The sequence below is a fragment of the Nothoprocta perdicaria genome, unplaced genomic scaffold (assembly GCF_003342845.1).
Source record: "Nothoprocta perdicaria isolate Ctin4 unplaced genomic scaffold, notPer1 scaffold_37, whole genome shotgun sequence".
In the NCBI taxonomy this organism is placed as follows: Eukaryota; Metazoa; Chordata; class Aves; order Tinamiformes; family Tinamidae; genus Nothoprocta; species Nothoprocta perdicaria.
Genome location: NW_020455610.1, coordinates 2,446,505 through 2,473,022, shown reverse-complemented (window position 1 = coordinate 2,473,022; position 26,518 = coordinate 2,446,505). Strand labels below are relative to the sequence as shown.

The 26,518-nt window shown below is 41.9% G+C and overlaps 1 protein-coding gene across 1 annotated transcript in view; it reads right to left on the bottom strand.

Moving 5' to 3' along the window:
- The window catches only part of UCHL3 (ubiquitin C-terminal hydrolase L3), a 36,377-nt gene extending 9,912 nt beyond the window's left edge, over positions 1 to 26,465 (bottom strand). Inside the window, exons 1-6 of the mRNA XM_026044506.1 lie at positions 26,412 to 26,465; positions 26,297 to 26,308; positions 18,199 to 18,327; positions 14,153 to 14,309; positions 13,694 to 13,779; positions 13,021 to 13,068 (exon numbers count right to left, since the gene is read on the bottom strand). Of these exons, the coding sequence (XP_025900291.1) occupies positions 13,021 to 13,068; positions 13,694 to 13,779; positions 14,153 to 14,309; positions 18,199 to 18,327; positions 26,297 to 26,308; positions 26,412 to 26,453 (474 nt within the window). The 5' untranslated portion in view covers positions 26,454 to 26,465. The remainder of the gene's footprint in view (positions 1 to 13,020; positions 13,069 to 13,693; positions 13,780 to 14,152; positions 14,310 to 18,198; positions 18,328 to 26,296; positions 26,309 to 26,411) is intronic.
- Positions 26,466 to 26,518: the final 53 nt, after the last annotated feature.

The following is a 26,518-nucleotide window of genomic DNA, read 5'->3' as shown; positions in this document are numbered from 1 at the left end:
TTCCTTATATCTATTAATGGAGTTATTACAAGCAGCTAAGCCCAAGCTCAAAACTTTTCTTGATAAGTCATTCGTTAACACCAAGCTTCTGTATGTTATACTCAGATGAGATCCCAGTTTCAGATCACAGAAATTTAACATTGTAGATTTTTCAAAGTTGTGCTAGCAAACAAATAAATCCCCGGGGGAAAAAAAAAAAAAAAAAAGTGTCAGGGGTTTGCCAATGTCCATGGCAAAAATGTTTAAAGCAGCAAAATAAATAAATACAGGCATGAGTTGGGGAAAACTTAACTCCATGTGTAGCTGTGTTTCCTAAAATCCTAAATCACTTAGCTAGCCCCAAAAGATAATATCATGGTTCCCAGCTAGACATTAATAATAGCAGTTATAATTTATATGAAGAGAAAGGAGACTGTATTCATCCTGAGGCACTTATCAGGATAAAAGTACAAAAGCTAAATAGAGGTATTCTGACACTGTTTTCAATAGTGATAAATAGATTAAGAAGTTCTACATCTGGAAAGACAGGTGTGTACAGACTGGGGARTTTCTTGGGCCCCATCAGAGTATTTGCTTCACCTCTGTAGAACACTCACATACCTCAAATAGGAATTTCTAGGGATACAACATGGCTTTTAAAAAAGTCCCATTTTTAAGTGCACAGAGTTCAAAATACTTCTTTTCTGTATACTGAAAGAGCGATGACTTTAAAAGCAGTAGGAAATCCCTCCAAAGTACTCCCTCAGTTCASTGATTCTGATGGTGGTCATAGTGCAGTTTAGAAATATCAGCTACTCTGGGCATGTGTCCTTTTTTCCTGCTTTTTGGAGATACATTTCCCAGGGGAGGAGGAAWAAAAAAAAGTTCATGGCATTTGCTGAAGAGCTCCTATCTGTTAGGGTGTCTTCACCTTCCACCAGAAAGTGAGTTCTAAAAAMTGGATAAGAAAACAGATGTCAAGTGTGGAGGTAAAGCCAGTCCCTTGAGATTAAACACCTCATCTGTGGTGAAGCAGYGAGGCACTATTAAGCAAGACTTTGAATGGAAGAAAATGAGGCTAGGCTTGGGACACCAGAACATAAACCAGATCTCAAACACGGAAGAAATAATATCGTATGACAAAGAACTGGAAGCCCCCTGGTTTAGCAGATCTAAATGAAAGATYGTGAAGTGAAAAATGAGGTGAAGAGGCTGGATGTAAAGCCTATGGGGGGAAAAAAAGCCATTTGATGAACAGAAAATGTCATCGATGCTCTGATAATGATTTGATACACGTGCTGAATCAAAAATACTTCGACAGCAAAGCATGCAGTGGTGAACTTTGCCTGTCCAACGCAGGGGAAAGAAAAGAGAAAGAAAAAAACTCTGAGAATGGTTGAGAAAAGACCCCAACAAATACAAAAAATGATGCTTTGAAGTCTGAAGGTTGCATGGCAGAATGCCAGTCATGTCAGAGGAAGAAAAGACTGAAGATGGACTACACTTACAACAGAATGAAGCCCCACAGATGGAAGGCGTATCAAGGGCCGCCAACGACGGAGACGGACTGCAGGGCTGGTGGCTTTTGCAGCACCTACATGATTACGTTTGGCCCCGGAGAGAGATGCAGAGTGACACAAGGGTGACGCCTTCGTTCTGCTGTGGCTAACCTGGGGCTGCGATGAGGATGGTGGTGAAGGCAGCGAGGACGATGGCGACTACATAAATATTAAAAAAGAACATACTTAGGCGGCTCAAACGTGAATCAGCACATCTGAAAAGGCAACTGCAACGACTGCAAAGACACTGTGCTTTAACTGCTAGCATCTACACAGAACACAACCAAGAATACGTTGGAGTCGAGCGAGGTGACARAAGAGCAGCGAAAGTCAGGAAGGACCCGGTCCCTGTCTGCAGCTGAGCATCAGGTGAGCYTGAGGTTATTCACACCGAGTGAACTGCATCGTATGAACCCAACGATCGGTGGGACAGACTCTTAGTGAGAAAGAAGGGGCCTGAATAACTCATGGAAGTAGAGAAAAAGAGCCATCAACTCTGTCTACAGCCACAGAAATTACTCGTATGTAGTTCCTGTCTAAGAGAAGCTCTCTTAGATTGTGCTGCTCTGGGATTTCAAACGAATCAGCTACTGTCACGGATCCCAGAGCTTCTTTACCATTCCCTTTCTAAAAAAGAAGGAAGGCAAAGGAAAAGTGAGGCTTACCGTGGTGAGGTATGCAACTTCCTAAGTTTTTCACCTATTCTTCTAAAATAGCAGGCCCGTGGCAGTATTGCCATTAACACTCGGGATCCCTTTAGTATCCGGGAAGCAGTAGGACTATGTTAAACCATTCAAACAGTTACTATTAGAAGAAAGACCACAGAAGTATTAAAAATGACTCTCAGTTGCAGCTGGACAAAATTAGAGTAAAATATTAAGACCAGAAAGAACCATTGTGATGATTTAGTTTTGATCTTCTGTCCCACAGGGGCCACAGGACCAATCCACTTTTGTTTGAACTACAACATATTCACAAAGCAAAAATAAAAGGTCAAGCTCAATGATCTATTGACTCTGGCAGTAAAACAGTTTTGTTTGAGGCTAGCTTAAGGGCAATTCACAGTATCCTGTGTCAAAGTCTTGTGTTCACCCTTAATTTACTGTCTCTTGACCTTCACCTCATCTGCAGGTTCTGAGCTGTACTTCCATGTATCCACATCACTGGCCAAAGTCATTTAACAGCACAAGTCCTAGCACTTGTAAGTAAGCAAGGCCCCATTGGAAAACATTCTTACTTAGGGATTATTTTGCACTTATTTAATCAGAGGCACCAATCTGGATATTTCTGCATTATTTTTGAAGCATTTTTCCTGTTCAGTTTTATTTTTTTCCCCGTTTCCTGCAGATTGTGGCAGTATGTTTCTTCTCTGGTGCCACGCTTTTGTCCTTAACGAACAAGGACAAGGACAGGAATTCTTCACAGAGAATAAGCAGAAAGTATGGGAACAACTACAGAGTTCAGAGCTAAGCATGCATGAAATGTTACCAGGCCTTAAAACCTGCCTAGAGAACATGCAGTTTCCTACAAGTTAGGCAGAGTTTCTCTTCTATGAGACCCTCATGTAGAACAGGTTTTTCAAGCACTCTGATCTCTTCCTAGATCTCAGCAATTCCACAGAAATGAAGACTAAAACTAGAAGAAAAAATCCAACCCCAAATGTAACCATATGAAGAAATGAAGCAGGAGGAATGTAGCAGTGACAGCACTTCTTACAGTCAGTGAAGCCTGGAGGAACTTAATGGCTGTTATAGTTCAGGGCTACTATTGCAGGTTTGTTTTCTTTCCAAATTCTTCACGTGAAGAATTGATTTAAAACTAAACATTTTGCGTTTGGATAAAATATCACATGTCCGATGCTATTCGTGCTCAGCATGCCTAAGAAAGCTCTAAAAGACAACTGATAAAAAGCTGCTCCTAGATGGGCTATATTATATTTTACCATGTTTACAATTTCACTGTCAAAACAGACAAGCCTTCCCGGAATCTGCAAGAACAGTAAATGCTTACTTAGAAATAATAAGAGAGATACAATTTAATAGAAAACAAAACCTTGAAGAATTTACTCTGGTTTTGGTACATTCCATTGACAGGAAATGGCTTAAATACACACATTTGCTCTGAAAAACTACTGGCATAACTGATGTAAGATCAGGAATGAGAAACTGAATGATACCAAATTTAGGATTTGTTTCATATTCCAGGGATAGGCAAGTATCTTGAAGGATACATTAAATATGGTACCAAAAGTCCAAAAGGCTGTGTAAAAACAGTGCCCCATCTCTACCATCCTTAGTGCTCAAGTGCATCGTTGCACTTGCTTCTTTTCTGATTTTGTTAAAATAATGAGAATATTAAATTCCCTGTAATAATAAGACCAGAAAGGCTTCATATTCTCAAAATCACATTTCAAATGCCACCTACTACAACTATTAACAAACTAAAACAACTCACTATTTCTAAGGCAGCATCTTCCCTAAAACTCCTTCACTGAATCGTCTCTCATCTCATTTCCTATATTAGGAGGTCCCCTAGTGACAACTGGCCAAGGTTTGGAGCAAGTTGCTCCACTTGAAAAGACAYGTGTGCGTTTCAAGAGTGAAGTTTTGACAGAGACAGTGCACGGGAAWCCGAGCAAGGCAGAGCTGCTGCTGGACTTGGTCGAATTAACATGGCTGGCAAAAGCCACAGCACTTTATTCAAAGTTAGTTTGTATCTACTGCTTGAATAACAAGCATGGGTTAAGTGAGGTGATTTTCAACTACTACATGTACAAAAAGGGAATTACATTTTTCAGTATTAATATGAAATTAAATTTAATGTTCTAGTATGCTGAATTTGGAGATGCAAGTACTACATTTCACATTTAATTTAAAACAGGGGAGASAACTGTAACTTTAGGTGCTACTCAAACCAGACCTAGGAAAAGCCAGCAAAGCGCAGCYGAGAGAATCGCAGACAGACTTCACAACGTGGGACAATCACAGCAGTATGCTCCAGTCCAGCAAACTGTAGCAGCACAAAGAACTGAAGTGGTAAAACAAAACAAAAAACCCTGAAACAGAATTGGCTGTTATTATCATGCATGGCAGCAGGCATACCAAATGGATAGTTTGCAAAGTAAAAATACATGGCAAAGCAGCTGGATTTCATGGAACTTGTCCAAAAGAAAGAAAATGGAGCTCACACAACTTACTTCTGCCTCAACCCAAAGCTCCTTCCTGTGTATGCCTGCTGTTAAACCCTAACACCGTTTTCCTAGGATGCCGAGGGGCAGCTGGGGAGCTCTGGGGGCGCCGGGGGCTGTGCCCCTTCACGTGCCCGGGGGGCAGCAGTCTGATGGTGCTGAGTATCCCGCTTCACGGCTCGGCCCGTCAGCCCTCAGAAACAGGGCACCTACCTGCTCRTCTCCCCGGGGAACTCAAGCCAGCAAAACAGCCCAGTCCACACCCCAGGCACCCAAGGCCTTACCCAAGTGCAGAAGTGCCATTTCATAGCCATTATTTGCAACTGAATGCTATTTAATGCTGATGAAGTGGCTAGAGGTTACAAAACTCCCTCCATTCAGAGCCTCTAATTCAGGACACCCTCTCACTCACACAACAAACTCAATAGCAGAGATAAGGGAAGGCTGAACTGACAATAAAATGTGCAAAACTTCCAACTACATGGGCTACTTCAGAATTGCTTTAGTTTTAAGATGGTTTTTTGACAAAGCGGGCTAACATTGTCTTTTTTTCACTCCCACACATAYCTTTTAATGGTTTTTTTGTGTTCTGCCAAAGCAATTGCTCCCAGATGCTTAAATGAAATGTCTGCATTTTAGTTTAGAAAGTAATACGTATGTTTTTTCCTCTTTAGAACTCACTGAGCCATTTCTTTCCCCCCACGTAAATTAAATCTATGCCTCACACAGGCTCAAAATGTCTTTCTCCTCCTCCTACACAAATTTTCAGCATTTTTAGACAACATTAAGTTATTTTTGGTGATTGTGGCAAGATTTCAAGGGATGTTAAGTTCCTGTTATAGAAACACAGGCAGGCAGACGGGGGAGTGCTTCCTTAGGAACCGAGCAGCCCGCAGAACCAGAGGCTGCTTCACAGAGTCATGGAATTGCTTTGCTTGGAAAAGAGCTTCAAGATCATCGATCCCATTTGTGAGCCCTTCAGCACCCTGCCTGCTGATCCCTGTCCCTAAGGGCCTCATGTGCCCGTTCCTTGAGCACTGCCAGGGACGGGGGCTCCRCCACCTCCCTGGGCAGCCTGGCCCAAGGCCTCACCGCTCTTTCCAGGCAGAAATTCTCCCTAATGTCTGACCTGACCCTCCCCTGGCGCAACTTGAGGCCGTTTCCTCTCGTCCTACCTGTTGTTATTCTGGAGAAGAGACCGACCCCACCTCACTCCAGCCTCCTTCCAGGTAGCTGTAGCGAGCCATGAAGTCTCCCCTGGGCCCCCTCTTCTCCAGAGGAAACAACRCCGGCTCCCTCGGCTGCTCCTCACAAGGGCCGTGCTGCGGCCCCTATGGCAGCGCACCACAAACCTCACTGGAGCAGAAGACACTAGGGACACTTCAGCCTCAGGAAACTCCTCATGCTCTAACGCTACTAGGTCCAACAGCAACCTACTGAGCATCAGGAACCCTCAGGAAGGCAGCGCTCGTGAATTCCCCTGCTCACAGAGCTACTCATTGTGTCAACGTTCCAGTTATCGCTGTGAAGACATAGTAGAACTTGGATTATGCTTTTTAAACCGAGTTTTGGGCTACATTTGCCAGCTGAATAGCTTACTCATCAGTAAGTTTAGTATTTCTGCAGCCAGTAAAGAGAAAGTCTTTATAGGACATCAATTCAACTCCTAATTAAGAGCAGAGAGGACCTAGAGAGCAATGTTGGTGGAGGATCCAACATGTGGATCCCTCTGGAGATCCAAAGTTAAGTTCTATGGCCCACGTTAGGCAAAAGCTAGATTATCACAATGGTGACTTCTGTGATCAAAAAATTAAATATTTTTAATCAAAATTATTTCTAACAATAATAAAATAGTAAAATTATTATTGATAAAATTATTGATAAAATTATTGATGTTAAAAAATTAAAATACTATAATTGTTTTTTAAAATTCACGAGCTGCTTCATGGGTGCGAATATCCTCTGTAGCTCTGCTGCATCCTAAGAGTCGGCCTGCGTTTATACAAATCTTACAGTGTTAACCGTGATGCTAAAACAGCGTCTCAAAACAGTGTTGTATTAATACCTTATTAGTTATTTGCTCATTAGAGTCAAGGAATCTCATTAATGCACATGTCAGAGGCTGACACAGGGCCACCAGGGCAATGCAATGAGCCACATGACAAACCAAATGCAGCTTCCAAAGCCTTTCACACGAGCTGTCCAGTAAGCTCAGTGCTCACAGCTCCTCACTGCGTAGGCTGCACAGGAGTAAAACCACAGTTAACATTTGTAGGCAACACCATCACCTTCGCGGAGAAAGTTAAATGCTCATTCTGCACTGATGGACCAGACAAAAAAATCATTTCAGAGAGTTACATAATCGATTTTATATTCTGAGATACAACTATTCCTTACAAGACTCTGAATTATTCAGCAGAAACATCAACAAGTAGCRACTACCTCAAAAACAACCCCACCATATGCTGYTGGCGCTAGCGAACGGGAGGCTCCKTATGTTTCTTCCCTAACCCCAAACTGCAGCGCGCTCGGGAGCCGGAGACCTTTGGGAGCTCGGGCTCTGCAGCCGCTGAGAACAGAGCGCACGGGCTCYGCTCCGTCCTGCCACTGTTAGGCTGGGGTTGCAGCAACAGGCGCTAAGTCGGTGCGTTCCCAACAGGATTAGGGCTCTCGGGGCGCTGAACAGGCTCACAGGCTACAGCTGGCAGCTGTGGTCTCACTTCGGGAAGAAATCAAGCCGTGGCAGCTTTTTCATTATTTATTTATTTTAGTGGCTACCAACTTCAACCCTTGAGAAAAACACTGCTGGCTACACTTGTGAGCCCTTAGGTATATCTAAGTACACATGCTGATGAGCACAAGTATTTCAGTCTTTTGAGAGCATCTGAGACCACTTCTTGCTTATTCCTCTGAAAATGACCGGGTCAAAGATCCGTTTGGATTTTCCAAGGCTTTTTTTCCACCATCAGTATTCCTGATCATTGTCCAAGGAGGCTGTTTGCAGCGGAAGGGGCAGCTCAGGGAGCACCTCACACTGCTCAGTCCACAGCTTCCCTCGCTCAGCTGAGCGGAGCTCTTGCAGCTGAAGCTGCCCCATAGCATGGGTACCTATTAGGCACTAATCAAAGGCCCTATTTTCTCTGCTCCCCAAAACAGCTGACATAATAGAATGTATATAAATGTATTTTACATWGAAAGCATTTCAAGAGTTCTGTTTCTTCTGTCTTCCATAATAACTAGTAACTGAACCACCGTAAGTTAAACTTCACCTAACTGGGCATTCTCAATAGCTTCTAAGGAAGGAAAAGAAAAATGGAAATCTCCTAAAAGCAGAGCTCCTAGTCTTCACTTAAGAATTTGTGGCATCAAAATAGGGTCTTATTACATCCTAACCAGTAGCAAATACACAGGTATTTCAAGGGGCCATTTAGCTTGTGTGCTGTGGGTTGGTTGAATTATTAGATTTATTTTGAGCCACACTGCAGTAACATTTAAAGACGTACACGTCCTAGAGACGCAGACTACAGACCACAGTCTGCTAAATGTTCATGTATAATCCAGGCCGAAACTGCCATCCCCAAAATGCCAGCCTCAAATGCAGAGGTGTTTCCTTATGCCCCACGTGCCACAAGACCCCAGAACAGCCGGCTACCCCACATGAGCCCTGCAGCAAGCAGGGACACAGAGCACCCTGCGTGAGCAGCCAGCACTACCCGACATCGCACAGCACGGCCTCTTCCCAGCTACCCGGCACCACAAGCACTGGGGTCTCTGCTGGTCCCAACAGCAAACGCTGATCCAAGGCTGGGCTATTAAGTTTCCTTTCCTGTTTTCCCAGAAATGTGCTCCCAACACCTCCGTGTCAGCAAGGGCTCCTGTGAGACCATGGGAAGAACTGTTTCAGGAAGTTGGTGGAGGACAAAAAAAATATTTTAGCTACCGTAAAACTCCAGAGCAGACTGACTTAAGCTGCCGCAGAGGCGCAGGGCCTGCTAAAACTTCAAGCACTGTTACCCACACGGACACGAGCTAAACATCTCCAAGCCTTTACTAATGCAGAGAGCAAGAACAGACTATTCTCTAGACAGACTTCCTAAACTAAAGGCAAATTAGTCTCTTAAGAAGTGCTTTACATGGTATAACTTTCCTCTTTCTATAGTGTAGACTTGAGCTGCCAGGAAGCATCTCACTRACATCCACAGCTACTTTGCAACTGTAAGAGCAGGACAAACACATCTCACTACTCATATTACTACAGTTCAGCACTAAAAAGCATGAGGTATTTTAAGAACGCATAGAGGCAATATTTTCTCTCTGGAATTACTGTTCTCGGGCTGCCACTGCAAGCAATTTAAACAATTTCTACTGGGTTGTTTCTGTAACGTAACTTTGCAGTTTCCTCCTCCTCTTCCACCCTCCCTGAAAGCTCTGAAGTCACCCCTAATTATGAATCAAAGGGAGGGGGCAGGATATAAACTCAGCGTTTTTCTCCAACTCTGCCCATGGTCTAGGTGCTGTGCACATGGATGCAAACCTGCAAATCATTCCTCACTCTGCTGCAACGGCTGCCTGCTCTCACTCAACTCCTCCTCACATTTTCTGACCTGTTATTTGAAAAAAAGAAGACAGTTACTATCAATGTCCAGGCAAAACCCAATCTGAGATTGAGATCTACCTAGCCCTGATTAACATACAATGTTATTACTATTCCCCTCCTGCCCAAATTTGCTGTAATTTGCTTTCAGTAATGATTGCTACAAGTTAATATCCCCTCAGTCCAGCATCCACAGACCGCACTGCTTTTTTATTATTGTTGAATGAAGTTCTTAAGAGAGTGTACGAGAAACTAAGATTTGAGGTAGGATAGACTGTCAACAGGTTCTGAACTCTCTAGGGGCACAACAGTAATAACACCACACCACCACCACCACAAMATAAAAAACAAATACTTTTGATTTTCCTCAACTATCCCAGGTATTATAAAAAAGGACAAGGCCAGGAGAAGACCATGAAAAACGAATGACGACTCTTCAGGGGAAAGATCCCGAGTAGCTGGCAGCTCTTCTACCCTCACCAGTACTGCCTTCCAGGGGCTAGCATAGAGCAAAAAGAAACTACAGGCTAAAAAGGTGGCAATCTGGCACATAACGGACGTTTTCCCTTTTCTTCCCAAGAGCACTGTCCGCTGTCTTTGGCGGAATAACCTGCCCTTTTCCCATTGCACTTACCCAGCTTTGTTTTTTGGGCTGCTTTGGATATGAAACACCTGACACTTGATGCTGCAGAAAATAGAACTTTCTCTATCTCCCACAGAGTGTCTGAACATGGGACCAGCCCCCTCAAACCACCCTAAAAACCCCAGAGCTCTAAGAGCAACACAGTGCTTCTCCAACAGAATGATCACAGACCTTACTATTGGCTTGCTTAAAATAAACTTTAAACAGATTTACATTTCTTAACATGAAAATACCTGCTTTAAGCCTGTTTTATCTGTTTGTTTCTTCTATTCCAACAGGAGTAGTAGTTATGAAGCTACAGATTCCAGAAGTCTTAAAGAACTTGAATCAAACGAAGCCTAAAATTTGACTCATGTTAACAATGATTAAGTTATAAACCTGAAGAAAATTAATTCAATGAAAAATTCTACTTTTCTTCAAAGTATCATCTCTGACAGACCAAAAAGACTGTTCTAATCCTAAGAAAAATGTAGTAGTTCAACAAAACGTCAGGGYACTTCCTATTAAAAAAGGTACTCAGCTGTAATCCTGTCTGTAGTTTGCCTGCAAAAAGTTTTGTTGGCAAGAACTATACAAAGTGGATACAAACACATCCCTTTTAAAGCTAGGCAAATGAACGAACTCGGTAAGCTTCTCAAAGCATCCACTGAGGCAGAACATTTCTACAGTTCCTTTGTTTAGCAATTCAATGTAACTTTTCATCTGAATAGCGCACACAGTGATCAACCACACTGTAAGCCTCCTCTACCAGGAGACACTAACTGACATGGGGATGAAAATAGGCCAGAATAATTTCCTGTCAGATATATTTTTAGTATCATTTTTGATAAAATTAATATATAGGCCTGATTATACGTTATTTTAAAAYAGAACTGAGTCCTAATCAGATAAATGATTATCTGAAGTACATATATAGTGGAAGGACGGAACCATTTTACTGGAATTACTTTTAACCTTTTACTTTTAGGTGGACTTGATTTATTTCCAGGTTTGAAATATCTACATACATGGAACAGAACTAAGAGCAGGAAATCCACTAATAGATCTTAAAATCACAATTCCACTGAAAAGATTTTTAAAAAGTTTGAAGATTTAGTCAGGACTAGTCAAAAAATACAGGTTTTACTTACAGCATTAGATGCTGAGTCATGAAACAATCGGCATCAACTCAGAAATTGAAGCACAGMAAAACAACATTATCAGATGAAAACCTGTCCGTGTTCTTTGCTATTTTAAACCTGTCACATCTCAAAACTCCAGAAAAATTTACTTTCATCTCCTGCCACTGCAGATCAACACACGATGCTGTGTTTGGCAAGGGGAAAGAAGGAAGGCAGCATCTCCAAGGCAGCTGCACTGACTCTCAACCCAGCCAGCCCACCTGGCTGCTCCACACGCTACTTCCAGGGTTCTGCCCTAACCCTGCTGACTTTAAACAACATTTTCAGGGGAATTTGCCTGGATATTAGTGCATGGCACCTACGTGAGAGGCCAAAGCCCTTGGAGAGCAGGCTGACATTGGGGGGCACCCGAGCCCAAGAGCAGCCCCTCGTGTTTGGCCCTTAGCTGTGCTGGACACCTGGGAGACACCCTGCTCCGTAAGCCACGGCCCTCTCTGCCACTAAGGAACTAGCTGTTACTCTGCTGTTACTCAAGGGAAGGATTTCTGGACAAAATGGTCTCATCGTTCTAGGGTGAGGGAAAAAAAGGAGCAAAACCCAGCAAAGATGCAGCAAGGCAGATGCTTCTTTTCCCAGTGTTCCCAAAGGAAGCCCTTGGATCTTCTCTCTCATTCCAAGGGTGCCAGACACTACCAGCTCGGCCTTCAGGTTAGCTCTGCATTCCTTGCATCACAGGCCTGCAGTTACCTCAGTAACAGAGAGCACTGCTGCCTAGTGGCCCCTTCCACCTTTCCTGTGCAGGTAGACACTCAGCAACGCTCAAAGGGACCATGCCCTCACCCAGAGCCCCAGCTCTACGGAGCACATCCAGAGCTCTGCGGAGCACATCCAGGTTTCATGCACTCCATTGTGCACAGCAAGCATCATGCTTTAGATAGAAGCTACCCCTCCTGCGCGGACGAAGGTCTTGCTGCCAACTCATCACAGCACAAAGCTCTGCTCTGCTTTCCTCTGGAGTGTGCAGGCAACAGCATAAGTCATAAAGAAAAAAGCAAAGCTCACCTACAGTACTTACGTGTGTGTGCGTGTGTGTGTGTGTATGTATAACTTCTCCCTAAAACTTCATAGGTTAGTTACGAACCCATTTTTCTGCAAGTCTTCACTTGCCATTTAGCTCCATGAAAATAAAGACACCATCCAGATCCTGCCAAATGCCAAAACGCTCTCAATCCAGAGGCTCTGTGCCTAAATTCACTGACATGGGACAAAGCACAGAGCAAAGAGCAGACTGGTTTTATAGACAAAGCAGTAATGGATTTATCATATATCTAGAGCGTTATCTTATATTGATTACATTTCACAGTATGCATCACAGTAAACATCTTTCCTTCTCAATCTGAAAATATATATCTAAACACACACACACATATGTATTTTAAACCAGCATTATCCAATGTTGCAGATGAAGCTTATGAATATATGCATTAGTAGAAATTTACCTTGAGTAATATATATATATACAAACATATATACAATAGCAAACCAAGTATTCAACTATTTGTTCTCCTGAAATAAAATTTTTCAGTCATTTATGATAACRTTTGCTCTATGGATCTTACAGTCCCATTTACTGATTTGTAACATCAAAATCTCAGGTTTCATTCAAAATAATATTTTTGTCGCTTTTGTTACAAAATAAAGCTTGAAAYGATCTACATTATACAAAGCTTTTAAAAAGAAAAAGAGAGACCCACATGCTTCAAGTCCCCCCGCTCAAGGCTACTCGATTCCAAGTCCTGATTTTTGACAACTCAGCATTGAACACAAAGCAGTAATTCCCATTTTACTGGGAATCTTTACATACAATTGCTTGCTTTCACCACAGTTATATTCAGCTAAGAGCAGTTGCTAATTAAAGGTTCTTAAAAAATGARTACCTCAGTTTGACCTTCATGGGCACTGGATTCATGAGTGACACGAATAGCCTAAAATTAAAACATATTTCAATCAGACATTAAATGAGAGATTTTAAATGMATCACTTCATGCTTTTCATTTTACAAAACTCACGGTTCTTAAAAAYTCATCAACAAATAATCTCCACTTACAAAGGTGTCAAGAGAGCAATATTTCAATGTCATTAAATCCAAACCAAAACAAATACCTAACAGCTTTAACACAGCTAAAATGCACTTTTAACACCCAGATAGCACTAATGGCAAGTGTTTATATACAATTTCCTGGCTGGATTACACAGGCTGCTTTAGGCAGAAGCTGTGATCAGACATACCTGCAGAAGTGATGGCCACAAGATGCTTCCAATCCTCCACAGTTCCCGTTACAAATCATGTCCTTGGGCCATAAGGTATCACCCTCGTTCCTGAGGGTCTCACAATAAGATTAAATCGAAAATCTGAAGTCACGATGACTGAGCAATAATCCCTTAAATTACCACAGCAGTTTTTTTCCTCACAGCAGTTATCTGATCACAGGCCCCCCATGTAGAGTTAGATTGTCCAAATACTTGATTGAATCAAGTCCCAGAGGCTCTTTAAACCATATAGAAATTTTCTGCACAAATATATACGAAAGTAGAAAGTACGATACTAACTTCATATGTTTCTAGATATTTGGCCCTCTCTTCAGGGGTCATCGATAACGAATCTTCCAGGAACTTTTTCAATGATGAATTGGTTTCTTAAAAAAATAAAAATAAGACATAACATTAATAAATTTCTTATATGTTCTTTGCACCTCAATAAGCTGAGCATTACATGACAAAAGTCTTGATTCATGCTTTAATACCACTRGCAGCTTACGGCATGCTTATATCCAAAAAAAATTTAGAGATACAATTAAAACATTAGAGACAAGAGGAATTGCTATTGGCTGCATTATTCAATATCTCAAGTGCCCTGKTTTTTTGATTAGTACGAAGGCCTGTTCTCATACCGAGCAGTAAAAATGCATGATGAGCAGAAATTGGCCTTTACACGTGTTTAAAGTCAGAGCAATTGCACATAACCTATCGTTGCCTCCCCTTCTCCCCAAGGTTAAGGGAACCCTTTACCAAAGTTGATTTTCTCCCTGTTGTTTGCAATGGCGTGGATGAGCCCGATGGTTCCGCAGGCGTTGTTGATGGTCTGCTTCATGAAGTACACCGAGGGTTTGACGTCCTGCCCCGTCGCTTTGATTCTCTCCTCTTCTTCCGTCCTGAAGCTTTCATACTAGAAGGAAAGTTATCAAAAAACTCTGCAAATTAAGTACTAATTGTTTTCTTCATCCAACCAGGGAAAAACACAAATAAAGTGCTACAAACTCCCCTTTTCACTCAAATCAACCTGAAGTGCCTAACAAGCGGTTCAAACTGGATATGCAGACTTAATTAAAAGCTCTATGTCACATCTTAATGTCTTGTCACTAACCAGAGGCATCCTTAATCCATCACTTTTAAGTATGTGTTTACTTAACATAATTTCAAGAATATTCAAAATGTTTCTAACTTGTKCACCTGCCACCATCTATCTGCAACAGCAACACAAGAAGTTTAAGAGTTTAAATCTATCCAGAAAAACACTYGAAGTGCTATGGTTTGCAACATGAAACATTATTACAAGCTCTAACTCTTCAGCCTTACTTTTTTTCCCTGAAAGACTTGATAATGCTAACTGTCTGAAAATGGATCTTCAAAAGCTTATTTAAAAGGTCAYGATTTATTTCCAGAAATAATAAATAAAAATGTAGTTTGAGCAAGCTAAAATAGTTACTTAGTAGAATTATCATTGAGTAAGATCAGGTGAAGAGAATCTATTAACCTGTGCAACAGGCTTTACTTTATTTATCTAGAACGAAAGAAAACTCTAACTAAGGAAAGAAGCCTTGAGAATAAGGTTCCTATTTATTTTGGGGAGTTGCCTCTTTCCCTTACTAAGGGGAAATCACTTGAAGGGAGCTTGAGATGCCAGCCTCGCTGCTTTAAATCTGGGGGGAAATGATAGGGCTACCACTGTTGACTTCTGCACTGGAGGTGACCGCCTCAGGTAAAGCAGCTGGATCTGCTCTAGGGCCTTCGGCACTGCTGCACGAAACGGCTCCTGAAACCCAAGTGCTTCAGGAGGAACTTTAGGAGGAACTTCCCACAAGTGCCAGCAAACAAAGAATCCTCAGCAGGCCCCTGCGYGCGGAGCATCGTTCATGTGCTTCCCTGGGCAGCAGGCAGACTTAGCTAGGAGGACAGATGAGGCTGAATTTTGAGAGCTGCACAAAAATAACAGGAAAAGAGAAAAACAGCACAAAAAGAGAAAAATAACACAGAGCTTGCTGTCTACAGTTCTGTCTACAAAAGGGGTGAATCTGACAATCAATCTTTTTATTGTGGACTATAAAATTATATTCTCATTTTAAATATTGGCACCTTCTCTGTGTGCCCTGGTGATTGATTTTTATCAGAGAAGATGGCAGCTGGTTTTGCCAATTATAGAACATTCCATTCTTTCAGTGACTGCAGGAATTCTGTCTTCTGGAAATACTGACCTCCTCCATGAAATGCCTGTTAAGCAGCAAAGGAAGAGGTGCTTCCAACCATCTGTGCATGATGCTGATGCTCCAAGATCAGGGCATATTAAAGCAGTACTGGCACTACCCACTGTAGCATACTAATATTGTACCAATGTGGTTTTGCAGTTCCTCTTAAGATTCAAAATTAGGTAGGGATACAGAAGACAGGCTTCCAAAGCAGTAACCTGCCAGCAGAGGCTGAAGTGCTGCAAACGGCTCAGCCTTGAGGTGGACGAGAATACTCCAACTGCACATCAAAAAGCTGGGAAACCCTAAGCAGGAGTATGCCAAGAACGTGCATAACAGATTTGCATAAATTCAGTAATATATTCAAACTATACTATATTCAAACATCAAASACTAGTAAGAATTTATGTCGTATGGATTAATGAGTAGGAAATAGAAAGAAAACAATCTCACAGCTTTATGGAGACCTATTATTTGATAATCACAGTGACACTGATGCAGCAATCAGGGAGAGAGACTGTTCCAGAAAACACTACATTTCTTTCTCCTTTGCTCAGTCTCTTTTACTAATTCCTTTTGCAGAAAAGCAAGCACAACAACAACAAAACAACACTGAAAGAGYTGCACTTGTGATATGAAGTATGGCAAACCTGAAGTTTGCACRTAGGATGGATTGAAGAACTCTTCATGAACAACCCTTAGAAACTTCACTCAAACTCTATGCAGTCAGTGACAAAGAGAAGCATGATTTTTTTTCCAGCACGTTGATTCCATATCTACAGCTTTGTCCATGTCTACAGCAACAGCTGCTTAGCTACATTTAGGAGGCTTCTCAGCTGCTCAGCTACAAGCCTGAGACAGGGGAGACTTACTTACAGACTTTACAAAGGTTACTGGACAAAGAGCAGACTAAGGAGGGTATAATATTGATACAGAGCTGCCATTCAATCCTTACCAACCAAAATGAACCCCAAGGGGAAAAATTAAAAAAAAAGAGAGAGAGAGAGAGAGAGATTCATTTTTGGAAGCACAAAAATTGTAATTTTGCACAGGAGTCGGACCAGATAACCAAATTGGAAAGGACATCTGGAGGTTCTCTCATGAGATGTGTTTGGTAGATCCTACCCAAAGCTCCCACCACACACGGTGCTCAGTCTGTTCAGAAGCTATGATACAAACTAAGCAAGTCACTAACCTTTACCTGGACCAGATGTGCACAGATGACTCGTATCTAAACCTGAAAGCAAGTTCAAGTGAACCGATACACAAGAAGGACAGAAAAATAAGGGGAGTTTCTAGACACAGGAACAAAAATATGATAGAATAACATTTACAGAGACAGAAAAATTAGAGGTATGATTTCATAAGCCTAGGCAAAAAATAAACAATAAGTKAATATACAAGCACAATATGACAGACAATATTGGAAGGGCAATGGAAGAGGGAGGCAATACTCCAAAAATCTGAGTACTCCAAACAGTTCTCAACTCTTGCAGTTTACACTGAGCAAAATAAGTTTAAGAACACAGAAGTTTAACAGGAAAGTCCAGCTTCCATGCTAAAGAGTTGCTGTATATCTGAGAGCAGCATTTATGTCCATCATGCCATCGAGCTGGCTGAAACYGAGCCTGAGAGGGACCACCTGTGTGAAGGATTTGGACAAGGCTTCAAGGTCATAAGGCGGCTAAGCTGGTGCTCATCTTGTAAGGGACAAACGCACGTGAATATACATAGGGACAAACAGATACACAAAGAAACATCTGTTCTTCCAGGGGAACACTAAAAGGAGGAAGCTGAAGAAAACTGACCTCAAATTTTTTGGCTGACTTGGGTCTTTCCACAATGTCCTAAGACTTTTACAAGCTAAGAGATCAATATGAACAGCAAATTGTAATCTCTAGCCATCTAGCTTTCAATGAAGAGATGCATATCATCTTTATATAGAAATACATAACTGCACAGAATAAGCAAACTTAAAGTCTTAACTAAATAAAGATATTTCARATTCCTGCCTAACACATGGAAACTTATTTTTTCTCTTTGAAAGAGCACAAGCAGTCGGAAGGAGAAGAGCAGCAAGAAAATATAAACACTTTTACGTTAGAAATATGCCCCATGTCAAAGAAGCCAAAGCCACACTGGTACTAATGATGAACTAAAAATGGGCTGAGGTTTGATCAGTGCAACAGTGCCAAAATCCGCCCCCAAAAATTAACTAAGAAAAAAAATGTAGCTGCATTTAGTATATGCATATTTTCCTTACATTACTGTAGCTTCCTTCTGAAAACAGAAAAARTATGCCACTTAATAGTGCAGTTATTAAAAAAAATGAAACTGTTGAAATTGTCTATCTTTAAATTGTTTAAAAGAGCAAGGTATGAGCCGTATGTTCTTTGCTCCTGTGTTAAATTTTTCCTACTCTAACTAGAATACCCTAAAAGAAACTGGCAATATGCAAACAAGCTTGTCAAAAGAACAGTTCTGGAAGGATTAGTRTATTAGTTAAGCCTCTATATAAGGTCTCAATCTGTCTTTGATTCTATTATGACAGTGAAGAAAAAGTGATTCACTGATTATTAAACAACCATTTACCTTTTCTGTTACCGGAAAGAGAAGCAGCACAGCACAGACAGGTCTCGGCACCATGCTAAGCAGTTCTGGTTCCATACCATAAACATCTACAAACTGCCAGTCAGGATGCATACCTAACTGTTTCAGAAACTGGGAAAGAAAAAAGAAATAYAGAAATATAAATAAACAAAATAAATTACGTGGTGATAAGCCRATCTTTTCAGAAGCATAAGGGCATAGCTTCAAGATTAAATACACTGCAACAGTACAGATTTTACACCAACCCAAAAAAAGAATGAGATTCATTTTTAATTAAAAACATTAAAACATTAAATTTTATTTTAAACTAAGACACACTAAATAAAATTAATGTTCACAAAGATGTATAAAACTSCTATGCCTAATCTGTTTAGACAGCTAAGTGAAASGGATATGAAATTATCCCCAACACCATTTATCGAGCATTAAAGCATTCCAACCACTCTGAAAGTGGTGGGTTTTTGTTTTAGTGGTTTTTTTTTTTTCTCCTTTTTTCTTTTTTTTTAAATCAATATAGAAGAATACTAAATATGAACTTCAACAGTAATTGTGAGCCAGGATATATGTGAATAAGCTTATGAYAGTTTTTGACTCCATGACTACCTGGTAACACCTTATACTGGTAGAGCTACCTGTACATACTAGTATGTGTTGGAAGAGGAATCAACTTTTGGTATTTTACCTAGATCTACTTACCCCAAATGAAAGTTTTAATAAAGTAAACTACAAAAGCATCTATTTCAAACATGAGACTCATTCAAATACCAATTTCCAATTTCATCTTGGGTTGTTGACAAAAGGCATATAGAGGTGAATGTATGAAGCACGTGCATTCAAAAGGAATGAGCACAGTTTTAATCAGCAACATTTAGGAATAGCTTTTACAAGGGGGCAGGATACCAGGAAATATAGATACTACCGGGCTTATTACAAAGAGAATTAAGCCAGTCTTTCAAGGAAAGGGTAAAACAACAAAATAAAACCCAATATTTCACCGTTCTACTGCTTTCCCTCTTACCCTGCACAAGGTGAGACCAAAACCCAGGGCAAATAAGGGAGAATTAAACAAGGAGAAAGTTTCACAGAAAGAGCTTTTGATACTCCCATTACCACAGCACCTAGGAACTGTACAAACTAAGAGGTTAAACATTTCAATATATCATGAGTTGGCTCTAAGAGATGGCTAGAAGAAGCAACAACAAGGCTTAACAGGAGAGTAGGCAGCGGGCTCGACAAACCAGCAAGGCCAAAATTTCACTGCAGAAACATAAAAAAAAATAAACAAACAAACAAAAAAAAAAACCACGGATTTTTAAGGAAACCTGAAGACAGTAAGAGGGTTTCACCCAAGCTTGGGAAAACAGACAGAGATGCCTGTCTGAAAATCGAATGTGAAGATAAAAACTTATGTAGGAGGTTAGATTGCCAGGTGGTAAACAGATGAATAGGAGGTGGCAGGGTGGGAAAGACTGGTGGGAAAAATCCCTCAAAACAAAGACAAGTAGCTTTTTATAATTTTTTTTTTTTTTTATGTAGACATGTGCAAAGAAAACAGTGGCTCCAAGTCACAGACAGAAAACTCATCTTTTGCAACTGTATTTTAGATGGATAGAAGCAAGGCAGGAAAAAATGCTGGTGATGGGAAAGCATGGAGTTAACAACCAGACGAAGTTTTGAGAGCCCAAACTGCCTTTGTAATAGACGTGACACAGACAGCTCGGAATAGGGATGTCCTAAACAGCTTCAGCTATGCGAGTACTTTAGTTATAACTAACTCAAACCTACTTGTCCCTCCTTCAGTCCTCTCACAGCTCTCTCCTAGGCCAGCCGGAGCAGCTGGTGCAAAATGCAGTCAGTTAWGCAGCAAGAGGTGAAGCAAGCACCTCTGCATCGACCAAAGCAGCCCTGCTCCAGACCAGCAGACAACTCTGTCTGCTTTTGAGACACTGCCATGCAAACTGAGGGACTTTTGCTGCTTTGCAACCCAAGTATCCAGTGATTTYGCAAGTAATTCTACTCTACAGATCTTTGCAGGCAGGGCACTTGGGGGCACTTTTACTCTATCTGGTAGACTCGCAACTGCTTTTACTACTTGTCAGCTTAAGATGAAATAACTATTTTTCTTCTCCATTTGCTCTTTTTCAGTTAAATGGTTATACATTTTGTTATCCTCTTGTTCATTATTTTGAATTAACATGAAGGGAGGGCTAAAAGACATAACTAAAAAAGATACTTGGTCACAAAAATCAATGCACATTTGTTTATCTTAGTAACTTTTGCCAAATTTTATGTTTACCAATTGTAGCCATATATTCTCTTATCTCCTTTGCTGTTCTATTAAACTATCTTCTTGAAAAACATTTTTGTGAAAGTGTTCACAGTTGCTTCACTATCCATTACCCTCGAGCTGGAACTATGCCCATTAGCAGATATGCTAAAGAACACAGGACCCTTTGTGGTGGCAGGCCCATGCTGGTGGGCCCAGTTTTCAAGCAGACAAATTGTAAAGCAGGWTCCCCCTATATTTTAAAATTGCCTGATAAGAGCAAGAGCTTCTCAAATTGCATTAGCAACTTAATGCAAATAGCATTAAACTGTTCACAAATAAGGAGGAACTGGTCAAAGTCATGGAGGCCGAGAGCAGCCATGACTGCTCTGATCATGAGATTGTGCAGTCTGAAAACCTGAATGAAATGGGTTAGAGAAATTGGAAACTTCACGGCTCTAGACTTAGGACAATCTTAGAACAAGAATTTTGAAATATTTGTGGATCCGACTCACAAAAATCTCATGGGAGAGTGTCAGAACAAACAGGCTCAGGGCTGGAGCCCAATCTTGTAGGACAGCCTCCTCAAAGCAGCCTCCTGCAATAGCAGAAAGCCAAGTGGCTGTGACCAAAGGCCAGCAGGATCAACAGGACAGCTCTTGCTTGATCTTAAATTCAAAGTACAGAAGACTGAGCGAGGGAGGGACTACCCATAAGGCATACACAAGTACTGCTTAAGTATGCTGGAATGTGATTAGGAAAGATAAAACAGGCGTGGGAAGATGGAGTTCGCAAGTACTTAAGCTAATCGGACCTAGTTAAATCCATGGGAAAAGACAGGATACATCCTCTTGGATCCAAGGGTGGTGGCTGCTGCCTTTGCAAGTCTGCTTTGAAAGGTCACAGYGATCGATCCAGGGAACTGCTGAAGACTGGAAAAACCTCACAGCCAAGAAGGGCAAGGAGGAGGATCCAGGCTGGCCTCACCTCCATCCCGGGGGAGGTTGCAGAGCCCAGTGTCCTGAAGTTACTTCCAAGCACATGGAGACCAGGAAGGCCAAGGGGGACAACCAGCAGCATGTGTGTGTGTGTACAGCACACAGTGGGGCTCCTGCCTAACTGACCTGCAGGTTTTCTGCAATGCRTGGGTAAGGAGGGGAGCAGCAACAAGGACCTTAGCAAGGGCTCCAACACAGCGCCCTGACCATCCTTCTCGCCCAGCTGGAGAACATGAGCTGGGTCCCAGTGTGACACAGGCAGAAAACTGCCTGGGCTCTCAGGTTCAAAGAGTGATAATCAGCACTGTCAAGTCCAACTGGCAGTGACAGCCATCAGGGGTTGACACTGAAGCCAACTGTTTAACTTACCTATCAAAAAACTCTTTAATATCTTCCAACCTCACACTCAGAGATCTTGCAGAAAAGGTTAAAGGAATAAAACCCATTTCCCATTACCTTTTCTTCTCTCAGTTTGAAGTGGAAAAAGCACAAAAGAACGCTTCCACTGAAGTATGGGAAGTTTTCCAAACACAATCTTTACCCTTACCCAGTTCTGTTAATTTATTCACTGCATCTAAGAAGAGCAAGATTTGTGGTTATAGATACAGGTATCTCTGAATCTATCAATATCCATCAAGCAGTCGCAAACCTTAATACCGTGTGCAAATCTTAATATCATGTTAAATCCGTGTATTAAACATGGACAGATCATCACAGAGATGGGGATGCAAAGCACACGAAGTTGGACTAGCCAAGGCCATTCAGGCCTTTTCTGAAACTGCTTCTTGTGAGTACAAGCTGCAGATTAAATGAAAAGGTGCTATCTTGTAAGCAATTCATAATAAGACACCACGTTACAGCGTTAAAAAAGCATCAAGCAACTTGTTTGTATTATCTAAATACCCTAAATAATGGGCCTCACCAATCCACTCTTTTGGATGAGCAGTTATTTTAGTACACTGTAAACAACATGTAGAATCCACTTGTTATACTGATCACATCACTGCTATAGGTCAAAGAGGGAACTGAAAATTTTGTCTTTTCTGCCATGCTATTAAATGAAACTAGGTAATTTATCACACTAACCACTATCACTTGTTTTCCACCAAACAGYACAGCATTTGTCGTTACTCATTAAACAGACCCATTTATCCTTGTCTGCCAAGAGGTACTTCAGTTCCTACCAGTAAGTGTCCTTCTTACATTTTTCRAGTTATTTGACTGAAACAGGAAAAAAAGAAGCAAACTAAGCAGAATAAAAGGCTAACAACAGCAATTGCCTATGAAGGGATGAAATGCATGCTTTCCTCGATTTTCAGTAACTGARGAGCACACCAAGACAAACCTACAGGTTTGTCTTTCTACTATTCAGGAAATTAATACTCTAAACTCCAACACAAGCTATAATTTTCCCTGTGCAGATTAGCCATGCTATCTCAGTAGCTTGAGATATTTCAAATTAGAAGAAGTTATTCAACAATCGATCTTGTGGCTGATATGTCTATAAATCCACCTTCATATTTGTCCTTGTGTTTATAATCTTCTGTTCTTTGCTTTTAGTGACACAGCCTCAACACTTCCCCTTAGCTGACTCCATGGAAAAGATTCATTATAGAAAAGCCCAAGCTGAGTCTTAGTCTTCTACTTGCGGAGGTTATACCCCTAATAACTGGCTTCCAAATTCTCCAATATTGCAGCTTTGCTTACAGGAAACTTAGAGCTTTTCTTTCAGATAAATAAAAACAGTTTAGCTAAGCATTTTCAGAAGATTCCTTCAGTTTCTTCACAGTAGACACCCTCCCTCTCCAATGCAATGGTTCACCTAAGACAACCACTACCACCAATGTGCTCCCCGAATCCCTGTCACTGCCTTTTCAGAACAGGCTCCTGGCTTTGGTTGGTCRGGTTTTCCTCTAGGAAAGCTAGTGCCGCCAACAGTTGATAAAAGGGACATTTCTTTTAGGAAGACTGAAGTTAATGTAATCAAGACAGTTAATGACCATATTTACCTGACACTCCTGAGCACAACTGGATGAAGACTGGCTGGGCCAAGTGCCTGCTGTTTTCTTCTATGCTATGATCTTTATTGTCCCCCAAAGTCACAGTTGTCAAGGGGATCCAYGCATCAAAACTAGTTTAAGCCATCAATGCGCTGAGAATCAGTTATATGAAGAGCAGGATCAAAGGCCTGAGAATAATGGTGGAAGGCAACTAGAAACTAGTTCTCAAGCCTTACACAATGACAGCCACCCAAGCCACAGCCAACTGGCTGCCAAATAAGCCAAGCAGCTTAGTCCTAGATTAACCTGTGGCCAGTACTGGAGCTACCTCGTCAGGCTCCAGGAATTATTTTAGCCTCTCTGGCTACAACAAGGCAGGTGTCCACACGGTACCTTCAGCAGCAAGTAAGGTCATTTCCTGGAGCAGATCATGAACAGAAGCAGCCCATTTCCCACATCACCACGGAATCACTGTGTGCAACCGGAGCTCTGTGCACACTGAATTATCACCTGTTTGTACACCACGGCTAGACTAACAATGTCCTGATAACAATTAAGAGAAGATCACTGTAACAGCACCAAGCAAGCATTTTATGGTACACTTGAATGTGCTGACTTCTCCAGATCACTATAGATAAGTGGTGGTGCTGTCCTCAGCAAGTCATGGCAATCGGAAATCTTTAGTGCTAGGAGTATTTTTATTTACCCTCACCAGGCCATTTCTAAATGCACAAATAATTCTAATRCACCAACAGAGATCTTATGCACTAAGAAACTAGTAACTCCTAGACTTGAATTATAATAAAAACTATTTTCAGCAGATAGAGAAAGGCTTAAGGTATTTTGGAAATTCACACCTAAACAGTCTTGTGCCTAAACTAGGGAATACTGACTTTTCACATTTGTTATTAGCATTTGAGTTTCTACCATATAGACTGAGTGAGTCTCAATTTGACAACACATATGCTCATTTGCTCTTAATATGTTCTTAGCACAGGACTTGTCCTCGTTATGAAATGTCTTTAGCAGCTTTCCCTTTTGATTTACTTTAAAAATAAAATGAAATAATCGATAGAATAACCAAAACAGTCTAAGGGTTGTTAAATTCTAAGTTTATATCATTATATCTTAGAGCTAAGGAATTCTTGCTTCTTGTATATGATTGTGTTGGTTTTAAAAGCTAGTAGATATACAACCAATAGCAATATAAARACCATATCCAACATGCTGTTCTAAGGACGCTTTAATACCCAACTGTAAAAGAAAAGTGAATAGAGATCTGCACAATTAATGAGATACACATATGAAGTTACTGAGATACACGCACTACATCCATTAGGAGCATATCCTAATTTCTTATCCTGAAAARTTCTTCATATCTCACTTCACTACAGGGTATTGTAAAGTCAATCCTTGTAACCAACTCAACATTTTTTTTTGTATGCTTATAGCTCCATTTAAATCTCAAATGATTACATGACACATAAGATCTGAGTAACTGCTGACTAACAGCCCTGCTGTTGGCCAGGTAACCATTATTTTTATGAGACTAAAGAGCAATTACTAATAAGACAGAGTGTATTCACAAAGGCTTTTTAGAACTTATCATTCTAGATACTAACTACAACTCCTGCTCAGAAAATGGTAAAATGCACCAGATGAAGTCTAACTGACCTAAATCTGTATTTTCTGAAGTGAAATATTAATGAAAAAGCCGCTACAGAGTGGAAGTTCCCATTATCCAGGTATCATCTACCTTCAAACAGGAGGCAAGAGACACAGGTTCTGAACACTCTTAAAACTGTTATACAGAGGAAATACTTAGAAGGTAAATGAACATAAGCCTGTAATGACACAGGATAATGCTATTGATTGATTTAAAATACATTTTCTCCCCACCTTCTACTCTACAGTTTATAAGGCTTTTTTTTTTTTTTTTTTTTTTGTATCGTGCTGAGCACATTTCAAGAGCTAGAAGATCTGAAATGCAACTATAGACTTATTCACACCTATTCTTCTCCAAGTTGGAATTTAATCTTCAAATTTCGAGTTATTACACCCTACTGGCAAACATGAGGGATTTATAGACTACTCCCCGTTAAAAATCGGGTGTTTGCGGGTGTTTCTTTCAACTCAGAGCCAGGACCGAAGTCTTTCCAAGTTGCTCCGTGGCAGCAACACTGCAAGAACTGCAAAACGAACAGTGACCCAGTAACAAACAACCCTTCCCTCTCCTGCAGGCTCAGCTACTGTAGTAGAAACAACAACAAAATGTATTATTCCAACACACGCAAATTCCTAAGCAAACTCCTAATCTCCAGAACATCTCGGCCGCCTAGGAGTTCCAGGAATGTCATTTTAGCGCTGGGGACATTAGACTCTTTGGGCTCAGGCGTTCTTAACAGCTCCAAGAGGCCCACTGGATTCAGACTGACCTCTGAGGACAAAACTAGCACYGGGAGCGTAACGCGGGGCTGGGGGACACGTTATTGTGTTGAAGGCAGAGCTTACCTTGCGCTGTTGTGCTCAGAACACGTTCCCTAGCCTATGGTTTGTACTAGGGTGACACCAGGCCTCCTCCTCAGGCCGGACGGGGCGGCCGCTGCCCGGGGCGAGCGGCGGGGCGGGCCCGCGCCAGGACGCGCCGTCCCCCCGCACAACACGCAGGGCCGCCCGGGGGTCGCGGGCCTCGGGCGGGCTCGGGGGCTGCGCCCGGGCACGGCCCAGGCCGCCCCGCCGCCGCCGCGGGCCCGGCCCCGCGCTACGTACGTGCGGCTGCCGGCGGGCGGCCAAGAGCGGCGGGCAGGGCCGCTTACCTGGTTCGTGACCTGCGGGGAAGCAGAGAGGGGCGTTAGGCACCGCCGGCCGCGCAGGGACGGGGCCGGCTCCCAGCCCCTCGGCCGCCCTCCCGCCGCCGCGGCGGGTACTCACGTCGGGGTTGGCCTCGAGGGGCAGCCAGCGCTGCTGCTCCATGGCGGCTCCGGCGCAGGAGGAGGCGGCAGTGGCGGCGGCCCTCGCAGCGCCTCGCGCCGGGCCCG